Source organism: Aphis gossypii, chromosome 1 (genome assembly GCF_020184175.1).
Source record: "Aphis gossypii isolate Hap1 chromosome 1, ASM2018417v2, whole genome shotgun sequence".
NCBI classification, from domain to species: domain Eukaryota; kingdom Metazoa; phylum Arthropoda; class Insecta; order Hemiptera; family Aphididae; genus Aphis; species Aphis gossypii.
Window position 1 is genome coordinate 66,086,320 of NC_065530.1, and position 12,420 is coordinate 66,098,739.

At 26.7% G+C, this 12,420-nt stretch overlaps 1 protein-coding gene across 1 annotated transcript; it reads right to left on the reverse strand.

Moving 5' to 3' along the window:
* Positions 1-1,869: 1,869 nt before the first annotated feature.
* On the reverse strand, positions 1,870-11,107 carry LOC126549428 (DNA-directed RNA polymerase III subunit RPC1-like). The gene is made up of 27 exons (XM_050198560.1): positions 10,802-11,107; positions 10,568-10,712; positions 9,400-9,549; positions 8,672-8,924; positions 8,361-8,601; positions 8,106-8,283; positions 7,888-8,025; positions 7,623-7,820; positions 7,175-7,299; positions 7,007-7,118; positions 6,726-6,923; positions 6,525-6,660; positions 6,215-6,464; positions 5,941-6,140; positions 5,761-5,874; positions 5,530-5,687; positions 5,323-5,431; positions 4,727-4,895; positions 4,473-4,627; positions 4,282-4,399; positions 3,986-4,115; positions 3,802-3,920; positions 3,564-3,717; positions 3,305-3,489; positions 2,658-2,826; positions 2,424-2,557; positions 1,870-2,137 (listed from the first exon to the last, which is right to left on the reverse strand). The coding sequence occupies exons 1-27, from the start codon at positions 10,843-10,845 to the stop codon at positions 2,050-2,052; spliced, it is 4,170 nt and encodes a 1,389-aa protein (XP_050054517.1). The 5' UTR covers positions 10,846-11,107; the 3' UTR covers positions 1,870-2,049.
* Positions 11,108-12,420: the final 1,313 nt, after the last annotated feature.

Below are 12,420 nucleotides of genomic sequence, written 5' to 3' on the forward strand. Positions count from 1 at the left end.
GCTAAAGTATATACAGCTACCTCAACACCTGGTGCAATGTATAGGTACAACTGCATTCGTGTTTAAAGAGCACAAGACGTTTATTTTTTTTCATGTACCGTTATTCGTTTTGAGAAACGAAACCTTGTTGTTGTAGTATTTTTTTATAATTTACAAAAGTTAATCGCAAACGGTGTATTTTTAAATATTTTTTGACACTCCTAAACGATGGTCGACCGGTAATTTCAACGTTACCAACTCACACCAATGAGACAATGAATATTATTTTGTTATATGTATAAATAACTATAATAAAAACAAAAAAACTAGATAGGTACCTACTGTGATTTTAACAATGCTTTGTTTTAATTCTTCCCTAAATAAAAATCAAATAAGGCTATATATATAAGGCTATATTATGCGCTGGCGCTTATGTGTTAAGTATGTGTAGGTACATATAATTATTTATTACCTACTTTTAACGTCTATAAGTACACAATATGTGTTTAATATTTAATTTTGTCCAATCATACATACATCAATATTCACCCCTGATAAACAACAGGTCGTAGCACATTCGGCTCCCGTTTTCCTAAACGGCTCCTGTCATACAAAAAGGTCAATTTCCAAACTCTTCCGATGTTTTACAACACAAATTAATTTTCATTTATTCATCATGAAGACTTAAAACTGTCTCAAAAGAGGTAAACATGTGTTGGCAGAGCCGTGTCAAGTAATTCAGCGCCCCGGGGCAATTGCCCCCTTTGACCCCCCCCCCTTAACACGGCATTGTGTGTTAGTGTTAGTAAATTATAAAAATTATATAGAAAAATCATAAATTGGGCTATTTTAGGCATAATTTTTTTGTATAATCTATACGTGTTATTTCACTCAATAAAATTTGTCAATGATATTCCTAATGAACTTTTTTTTAATATGTAGGTGTATTGACATGACCAGCTTTAATTTAATATTTTTCTACGGGAGCCGTTTAGGAATTTACCTACCTATTCGGTTAAACCTTTTTTAATGGGAACCGTCAAAACTTCAATATACCTACATATAAATTGCATTTTTTATTTTTTTTATTAAATAAATGTGTTTTGTTTAGTTTAAAAATGTATAGTTTAATGATAGGAATGACATTAAACTTGAAATATGTGTTATTCTACTAATGTCAGTTACCTACATAATAAAAATCTTACAATAGAAAATACACGAAAACTGATGTTAGTTATTTTGATGATTCGTATGATATTGCAGCAGTGTTTACTTCAGGATGGTTTCCAGTGTGAGGGGTTATACTCCTCCCCCCAGAGAAAAATTTATAAAATATTTTTAATTCTCTTCATTATTTATTTCCATTGGCATGCCCCCTTGAAAATATATGATACCCCCCCCCCCCCCCGAGTTGAAGGTCTGAAATAAACATTGTATGGTAGTAATCAAGTGGTTATTTATCAACAAATGTAAAACAGATTTTTTAAACAAAATTTTTATTATTTAAAAAAATTTTAAACATTAACATTTGATTATAGTCAGCTACTTATTATTAATACTCTATTTATAAAAATAAATTATTTCATCAATTTTGTCAAATAATTCTTGGTATAACTATAATACGATGTTCGATGTAAACATTACTGATTACAAAAATATACAATTGTAACAATATTGTATTATTTATAAAAATAATGGCTATAAAATATAAATACATTTTTTAAGAATAAAATAACTATTATTTTAGGGTATACACTGTATAATACACTTTCAATTAAAATTGTCTGTTATTATATTTTTTAAGATCTAATACTAAACAACAATAAAAGAATCTTGTAAATTGTAATTTTTGTGATATTTTAAGGAACTAATCAAATAAGTACCAATAAATTTCTCAAAAAATTAGTGTGTTATTCACTATTCAATTAATACAAGAATAACAATACATTATTAGGTAGTAGGTACACTCCATACAAAAATACATTAACATTAATTAATATCACAGATTGAACACAATAATTTAACAAATAATTTCGTCAATGACAAGTATGTTAGGTATTCTTCATTGAATCATTGCCAATAACACCCTTTTTCATGAAGTTCTGCATCATCAAATACAAATGTTTGCTTTGGAAAATCTGTAGTTTTGTTTTTGGTCTTAAACATTAAACGTTAAGGAATAATTTTCATAAATAAATATATTAAACGCTAGATATAACGATCATTCATAATTAGTAATAAAATTACAATTTTAGCGATTGATAAATACAGAGATCCACCAACATAACTATCCATGAGAAAAATGAACAACCCTTATTAATAGCATACAAATATTTAACTCTCTGTAGTATTCATAGTAGATATTTTACATTTATGACATTAGGTAACCAATAAATAATATTAATAAACAATTGATTAATTAGTTACATTTTTCAAAAGGATATTTGTAAATCAATTTGAAGAATCCTGTACCCAAGTTGATTGGTATACCCATAATAATACTCTCAGACACACCATTTATTGTATCAGTCTGTCCATAATATGCCGCATCAAATAAATGATCAGAAGTTTTTTCAAACTAAAATTGTTGTTAAAATAATAATTATTCATACTAAGTACACACTTTGTAAGATTATAAAACACACATATAACATTTTAAAATAAATTAACTATCATACCGATGCAAGATTGAGCACAGATTCTTTCATTTTTGACAAACCAAAACGTGTTATACCCAATAATTCACCTCGACTTGTCATCAAATCAGCAATCAACATAGGATGTCTAGGATCAATAGATATTCCATGATTACCCATTACACTATCAATTTCTGATATTATTGTTGACCTGTAATTTATAATTAATTATCAAATTTAATATAACACATATTATTGTAATAAAAGTTTAATAGAGATTCTACATCAAAAATTCTTAAAACAAATTACAATCTAAAACTTGATTATATGGATTTTAAATAAGAATAAATCACTTTGTGTAGGAAAAAATGACTCATGAACGATGGCATTTAAACCATTCGATTTTCTCATAAAAGCAATATTTAAGCTCACAAGATATAATTTAACATAATTTCCTGTATTTCTAAATTGTCTAAAAACTAGATTATTAATTATTGATAAAAAAAATTAAGTGTTTCACACAATCACACTTATATAGTACATATTAATAAATGCTGAAATTCAACTGTCAATTCCTAGAATCCTTAAGTTGACTTGTTGTAGATGACAAGGTATATAGAATACCTTTTTGACAAAAATTGTTGTACGTTACATTGTTACATTATAAAATTCACTATATTAAATTTTACCTAGATGCTTCTATGCCGAGTGCATTCCACACTTGAAAAGTATTATTGCTAGTACATCGTTTTCCTATTACTCCAGGTGTAGCCATAACTTCTCGTAAATTATCACCTTCGACAAGTAATTTATAACGCACTTCACCATTATCATCTTCTTCGTGGATTACAGCACGTGAGACTGCACTTATACCCTTTGTTATAAAATTACAATTAATTAAAATATTTTATAAAATTAAACATCAAATAATTTTAAAATAGTAATTACTTTAATAACAACTTTTTGTAAATTTTGTGAATAAATGTTTATCAAGTTGTTTAACGATTGAGCGCCTTTTGAAGGCAAAGATATACTAACACAAGATTCATTATCAATGTTTACTTGATTAGCTTTAATTCCAATTCGTGGAGTTGAAAGTATACTACAAAATTTAATTAAAAACACAGAATAATAACAGACATACAATTATTAATAATTCAAACATTTTTAATAATATATCTCTTACCTATCTCTTATTGTCTCAATTGTTACTTCTAACTGTAATAATTTAATACGGTTCATATCTATGTGAATCAATAAATAGCATTCAGAGCTATCAAGTACTACATCAATATAACTACAAACCTAAAATAATATACAAAATTGAATAATATAATAACTAATATGTAATAAATAACATTTTATTTTACTTCGGTAAGTGTAGTTTGTTCAATACGAGCTTTGACAATTCTTGCAAATTCTTTGTCTTTATCATTTTCTAAATAAGCTGTGATTATAGGAGTACTTATATTTTTACTAGAATTAATTATTTCTTTGATTCTAAAAAATATTACATAATTTGTAATTATTAAACAAACTAAACATTTTTGAAATAAGTTGAATAAAAAAATTAAAAGGTCAAGTAGAGTGCTAGTTAGAACTAAAAAACTGTTAGATGTCTGCAAAAACTAAAGTTAGGATGATTAACTATTTATTTATTTTTTACCTCGGAACACCTTGAGTAATATTCATTGAAGCAACACCAGCAAAGTGAAATGTTTTTAATGTCATTTGTGTACCAGGCTCACCAATACTTTGAGCTGCTATAGCTCCAACAGGAGTTCCTATAAAAAATAATAATTTATTTTAAACTTTTCATAAATCAATTTCAAGTATTATTAATTATTATAATTATACCTGGTTCAATAACAGCAGCCATATACTTGGTAAGACAAGTCACATAAAATTTTATTAGCTGTGTAGAAGTAATTCGTTGTAGTTTTGAAACCTCTAAATTTAACCATTTTTTTCTAACTTCTGCCATATTTATTGATAAATTTTTTCCAAAATTTCTGTTGAAAACATAAATAAAATATATGTGATAAACTAATAAATTGATATATATAAATTATATATATAGGCTATTTATTATCTTATACTTTTAATATTACCTCAACTCTTCTATAAATATGGAATTCACATTTTGAAAATCTTCAGATGATAACACATCTTCAGTAATCTTTAGTATTTCTTCAGACTCTAATGTACATTCATCACGGCAAGGGTAATTAGCAGTTACATTGAAATATACACGTTTAAAATCAACTGGGACACCATCGCCTAAAATTGTAATATTGTTTATAAAACTAAATCAATTAGTTATACAAATTTAAAATATTTCTATTTAGGTAAGTGATTCAGAAAATTCAATACACTTAGATTTAGTGCATATTAATTTATATTAAAAGTACTAATTTAAAAAGAAACCAAAATTAGTGAAATTGTGTGAAAAGTGAAATTAATATAAATTCTTATCTTATTATACAATATCCATAGACAATAGATAAAAAGAAAATATATGAATTGCTAAGTTTTGTTACAATTAATAAAGTAGAAAAAAAAAGTTGGAAGTCTTTTTAATGTGGTTGAATGGTTCTATTGTAACTGAATTTGCAAATTTACAATGAAAAAATATTGACAGGAAAAAAATAAAGCCGTCAAATTAAACACAATACATTTAAAAACTATGAAATATTAAATTTTTTACCTTCTGTGTAAGTAGGATCTAAGCTGTCACCTCCAAATTCAAATTGTATAACATCTCCAAAAGCATTTCGTACAGTGTTGTCATAATGAACACATAAATCTTCTAAAGACTAATAATCAAAAATATTTATAATGTGTAAGAAATAAAAAATGTTATATTATTATTATTATTATTTTATATTAGAAATATAAAATATATTAATTTTACTTTGACAAGACGCCGTTGCATGTATCCAGTTTCAGCTGTTTTTACAGCAGTATCAACAAGACCTTCACGACCACCCATTGTGTGAAAGAAGAATTCTGTTGGTGTTAGACCTGAATAAAAACTGTTCTCTACGAAACCTTTTGCTTCTGGAGTTTTTGCTAAAAATAATTATTAATATATTTTTTTAAAGTCTATACAAATAAAAATATAAATTAGAAGAACCACACTTACAAAATCTTTTAAAATGTGGCAATGACCTAGACTCAAATCCATCTGGAACACGATGTCCACTCAAGGCTTGTTGGCCTACACATGCAATCATCTGAGATATGTTAATATTGGACCCTAAATGACAAATAGTAAACAGTAATTTAATTTTCTATTTTAATATATATAAATATTGATTTTTACCTTTAGAACCCGAGAGTGCCATGATTAATGGGCCATTGGTTGAATGAAGTTCTGATAAGCAAGCTTTACCAACAGAATCTCGAATACCAGACAGTTGCTTTAAAATATTTGCTTCTAAAGTTTCATCCATATTGCAACCAGGTTGACATTTTAATTCTTTTGCATTTCTCAAACGGATATTTTCTTCACATAATGCATTTCTATTTAATAAAATAAATATATTTATATTACTTTCTGATTTGAGAGAAAAAAAAATTAATATTTAATTCTTTACCCATTTATAACCAATTCATTTTTGGATTGAAGCAAATCATTACTAGGTGTAACATCACCAATTCCAATTGAAAATCCTCGTAGCATTAAAAAGTATGATGTAAGACGTGTTAAACGCCACATTACTTTACAACATACATCAGAACCCCAATCAGCCAACAACACATAAAATATGTTTGATTTACTACCTGACCCTAATGTTGCCTTGTCCATAGTACCAGACAACAACTCAGAATTCCTTATGTAAACATCTATAAAATAAATAATAAATGTAAAATGTTTTAAATATGTTTAAATTTTGTTTGACTTGCATGAATCTTTAAAGCAAAGTTCTTCATCACGAGTATATGATTTCCCTTTACAACGCAAATTAGCTTTTACTGAACATTTTTTACTTGGTCTCATAATTATACTAAATATTTGTTTTCCAGTCCAAAGTTTGTGAGGCTATATTATAAACAGTTTACAAATAATATATATTTTTTTAATTACGAATGATAATTGTAATAAACCTTTAGAATAGCAGGACGTGGTAGTGTTAAATCAATATTAATATCATCTCCTGACATTAACCAACCAATTAGTCTACTAGCATCTCTTTGATTAAGAAATGTATTTTTATGTGTTAATAAATATGCTCCTGTAATAAAGTCTTGGGTAGCAGCAATGAGAATGTCTCCATTTCTAGGAGTGACAAGATTTGATTTGTTCTGCAACAATATTTAAGTAAATTAATTTTAATTTTAAAAATAATAACAATAAAATATAACAAATGTATTGATTTAATACTAACAATCATTAACAAAGCAGCTTCAGCTCTAGCTTCTTCAGTTTGTGGCAAATGTAAATTCATTTCATCACCATCAAAATCGGCATTATAAGGTGTACATACACATTCATTGAATCTAAAAATTTATATTTACAGTCCAGTATAAAATATGAGCTAATTACTTAAACAAACCTCAATGTATTATGCTCTAATACTTTTGCACGATGACACATTATACTTAATCTATGAAGACTAGGTTGTCGATTGAATAACACAATATCTCCATCAGATAAATGTCTTTCAACAATATCTCCAATCTACATAAGATATTAGTTTATTAATTTATAATTTACACTATGTGATAAAATAAAGTGTACAAGTATAACAAAAAAAAAAAAATCAAAGTTAGGTGATTATTTACTTATTTTAAACAAAGCAAAATGAAATTGAGGATGAATTTAAAGTAGATAGTTGGTAACATTATAATTATACACAAATATAAATATTAACAAATGGTCAATTTTTGTCAATGCTAAACTAGTTCTAATGTTATTTTTTAATAAATACACTTTATTTGTTTTATTTTTAATTTAGTAAAATAAAAATATAGGTATATTATATAATATAAAAAAACACTTACTTTTAAATCTTTTGCTATAGCTGGTCTATTTCCAAATCTCAAGTATTTTTTTAATTTAGAACCTTGAAGCTCAACAAAATTAGCACCCGGATGAATTTCCGGTCCATTCATCACTAGCTTACGCATTAATTCAATATTAGCTGGACATACTTTTTGAGGAAATGTTAAAATTTTGGCCATTCGAACTGGAACACCAACCTAAAAGATTAATAAGGAAATACAATTAGTATTGAAAAATAGTTTTTGTGTAATTTTTAATTTTTACTTCTTCTATTCGAAGATTTGGATCTGGAGAAATGACAGACCGTGCTGTAAAGTCAACTCGTTTACCAGATAAATTACCACGAAACCGTCCATGTTTTCCTTTCAAACGCTGAACACAACCCCTAGCAATTTTTTTCGGCTAAACAAATAATATTATAGTAGATATTGTGTAAAATAATTTAACTAAGATATTTTTTGTTTATATCGCTTAATATTTACCATCATTGTACGTGAAACACCAGATAAATCACTATTAATATACAAGGCACAATGTAATTGCAAGTATTCCCAATCCTCGTGCAATAACTGGGGTTTCGCTCCAGACTGTTTATGTTTTACAATTACATCATTTATAAATAAAACTTCAGATAATTTCAATGTTAAGTCATCTTCATTTCTAAACATAAATTACATAAACAATATGTCAATTTCGAGCATAAATATTAAGTTTCACTATAATAATAATACACTTACGTTCCGGAACGTATATCAGACACTGCAGATGGACGAATACAATTTGGAGGTACTAACATTCTTGTCATTAACAACCATCCAGGATTTGATACCTCAGGATTCATGCCCAATAAAATAATGTCTTCATAAGGTATAGATAACAATAGACGCAGTACTTCTTGAGGATTGAGGTTCTCATTAAATAGATAATTCCTCATGGATTCGACTTCTTTGTTATATTTTACCACATCATTCAAAGCGCCTAATTTAATTTTACGACTCGTATTAAGATAATTATAAATATTAAATTGATAATATTTAATAATACTTACATAATTTACTTTCAGCTTCTGTGCCAGGTTTTTTGTATCTGTAACGATCATATGATATTTTTAATATACCATTTTTTTTCACTTGTCCAACAATGTCACTACAAAACGGACATATCTGAATCTTTTTTGCTTTTGCATGAACTTCTTTGAAGACTTTTTTACGCATTGTGTATGTTAAATTCTTGTTTCTCAATTTTGTATAAAAAAACATTCGATCTTCTTCATTTAATAACACTTTAGCACAAAAAGGATTCTGAAATTAATTTATGACATTATACTAAAAAGTAATTATTAATAATACAATAAAAATATAAATATACCTAATAATATAATAATAATATATAACAGCGGTTTTCAAACTTTTTTTTTGCGTACCACTTAGGTGTATTATTAATCAATTGAGTACCACTAATGATGACTAAAAATAGAACAATCCAAATTGTACAATTATAGATACTTTACTTTTTTGTTAAATACATTTATTTTAAACAATGAGGCAGTAAAATACTACAATATAATCGTTTTTATTTATTAGTTTTTTTAAAATAAGATATGAATTAAATAAGAAATTTTCAATGAGTTCAGAATCGAATATTTATTTTTAATTTTCTGTTTTACCACTATGTAGTCTTTTACGTACCACAGTTTAAGAACCGCTGATATATAATATTATTATGATTAATTATATGAAGAAATGAAAAGAAATATATATCGATGGATTAACTTACTTTGCAGATTGTTTGTAATATTGTTATAACTGAACTGAAAAATCCAACATGAAAAACTGGCAATTGTAGGTCTATGAAGCCCAAATGTCCTGGACAATCATTCAAACCCTTATTGCAAGTTGTACATATTGCGTCCTTTTGGTTGACTCCCTGTCAATAGCAAAGATTAGATACTACTTAAAAAAACCAAATATTATTATTTATTAGATGTAGTAACAGCTTAATCTACATTTGTTGTTCCAACATAAAATATTTAAAATAAATGATAAAGTTAACAACAGTTGATTTGATTTATTGTTGCTTGAGGTATATTATACCAAGTTATTCCATTAGTATTATTTATTTATAGATTACTAGCTATATAATCTGAATTTACCTAGGAAAATATGAACAAACATAAAATATGACACTTAATAAGTATCTTATTCCACAGGCAGATCGGCATCAGTACACTTCACTTAGTGAACGAAATTAATAGGACTATTTTCTAACTTTCCTAATACCACCAAAAAGAAATTATAATAAAAATCTGTCAAGTATGTTTTAAGTATATAGTTACAAAATATATAAGGGCTATTTGTTAAATATTTGAAAAGCAAAAAAAATTAAACATTATTTTCTTTTATTTAAAAAAACTTCATAGAAATGCATGACGGGATAGCTAATCTATGCGACTTTATTTTTTCTGTTTCCAATTGCAACTATTTAAATCAACAAAAAAAAAATATTCAGTTTTCAATTTTCATGAGTCAAATTTAAATGCATGTTAAATTTACCTATAAAGGTGGAAAAATAAACTATAAACACCCAAAGTCTCAAAAGATCTAATGATATAACTTTTATTGAATACAATAGAGCAGTTTTTAAGCACATAAAGGACAAACAAAGAAAATTTAATTTTATAAAATTATTTTATAATCTATTCATAGCTTCAAAGTCATAACAGATAATGTTTTTATTTTATCTTGATTACTTAATTTTAATTTATTTCATGAAAAATCAATTAAATTCAATACAATTTGTATTGTAACCCAGTAGACTACATACTATAACTATAGTTTTATTATTACTAGGTATTGGTATATTCTGTGGTATGGTAAACCTAAGTTCATTGCTTGATTATATAATTGGACTTGGGAGATCGTTTATTAATTAATGATAAACTCACCAATTTATGATCAAGTACTCCATATGGATGTGGTGTACGTGTCGCACTGTTATTGTTTATGGCATATAGATTTCTAGTATTTATGCATAAATGGGATTTCCTCTGGATATCTTGAGGATTGTCAACTGTAAAGCTAATCTTTGATCTAAAACACAGAACCGATTATTAAGGATGTTATGAGTAGGTAATTTAAATCTATCGTTAAACCAATAATCTCAGTTATAAATTACTCACATGATACGTGACCCATCAGTGTCCCTGTATTGTTCCTTAACCATGTTTATTACCACTAAAGAATTTCTGTTTCAAACGGATTGATTGATTTTTGAATTTTGAATCAGGTTAGTAGCTAAATTCATGGACATTATAATTAATATGCAGTCAAATTTTAATACAACGCCATTATATTAAGAGGTGTAATCGTGTGCAAGTGCGAAGTGCCAAAAATGGCAAGAGTTTAGTACTTTAGTGTGCCCACATACCCCACATGACAGCATAGACACCACGATTTAAATATTAGTCTATAGTATGGTTTTATAACTAACCGATAAATAAACGTTATCATTCGGAAAACGATATGATGATAAAAAATGAAATTAAGTCACGTGATCCAGTGACCGTCTAGAACTATAGCGTTACCGGTAGTGAAATATATTTTGTAGATTCGCTAAAGTATAAAAAAAAAAATAGATCGGTTTAAAATTATCCCACTTTATACCACACAGGGATTCTAACGTAATTTTAATCATGTAAATTATATGGACATAATATTATGGTCCAAACATCCCGATATATTATTTTTCATCCCGGTTTGGTCTAGCGAATTTGCAATTTGTTAATGTATTATATATTATTTATTATTTATACAACTTATATTATTTATTTTGGTCTAAAAAATATCGTAACTATATTTTCGATTTTTTTAATTGGTTGATCTTGTGTTAAATTTACAAAGTTTTTGAACGAGCGAAAATTTGTTTAACAAATTATAATATATATTATTAAGAGGATGCCACACTTGCATGTGCTGTATTCATCTTATACATGTACGATATGGACAAGACGCGTTTACGCAGTCTGAGTAAAATAAAAAGTATAGAAAATAATAAATGGAATAAAAACACCTATTATAAAATTAAAAGACAAAAATATTTTGAAGGGCAAGACAATGAGGTTTTTTTTAAAAAAATTAAATTTTTAAAAGTTAAAGATCATTTTAAAATGTTGATATTTTCGCTATTTCTAAACGGTATAATAATGAACGTTATATTAAGAATAATGAGAAACGCACAGTTTTACTTTTTAAAATATTATCATGTACTTATTTTTTTAATAGGTGTTTTTTTCTAACACCATAATTGAGGAACATTCATATTCAGTCTATGTAAACTCATCTTGTCTATATCGCATACTTGTACCTACATGATGTATAAGACGAAGACAACAAATGCGAGTGTGGCGTCCTTTTAAATTTATACCTATATACATTTAGTACCTATATTTATTTTAAAATAAATACAAAATGTCAATTATCTATATAATTCAAAATATTCCAGTATAAACGTTTGGTAGAAATTTCAAGTACCTACCTATCTAATGTTATTTTAGATTCAAAGTGGAGCGATGAGTACATTGAAAATTTCAAAATTGCAGCCCCCCTAGCCCCCCCCTAAGGTGGGCTCTGATTGAAATATTTGAAATATTAAATAATGATTAGGTATAGCCTAATTAGGTACAATGTGTTTTTATTTATTTTTGTTTATATCTTTGTACACAATAAGTAGGTAGTCGATAAAATAGTAAATTGGATCGAGTTTGTACTTTATAGAGAGTTTAAAATTAAATTAAATTCG

Excerpts from the sequence above, each read along its gene's own strand:
- LOC126549428 (XM_050198560.1), bottom strand. The coding sequence starts at position 10,845 with ATGGTTAAGGAACAATACAGGGACACTGATGGGTCACGTATCAT. Across the intron at positions 8,925-9,399 it reads TATTACAAACAATCTGCAAA|AATCCTTTTTGTGCTAAAGT; the intron begins GTAAGTTAATCC and ends AATTAATTTCAG. Across the intron at positions 5,688-5,760 it reads GCCACATTTTAAAAGATTTT|CAAAAACTCCAGAAGCAAAA; the intron begins GTAAGTGTGGTT and ends AATTATTTTTAG.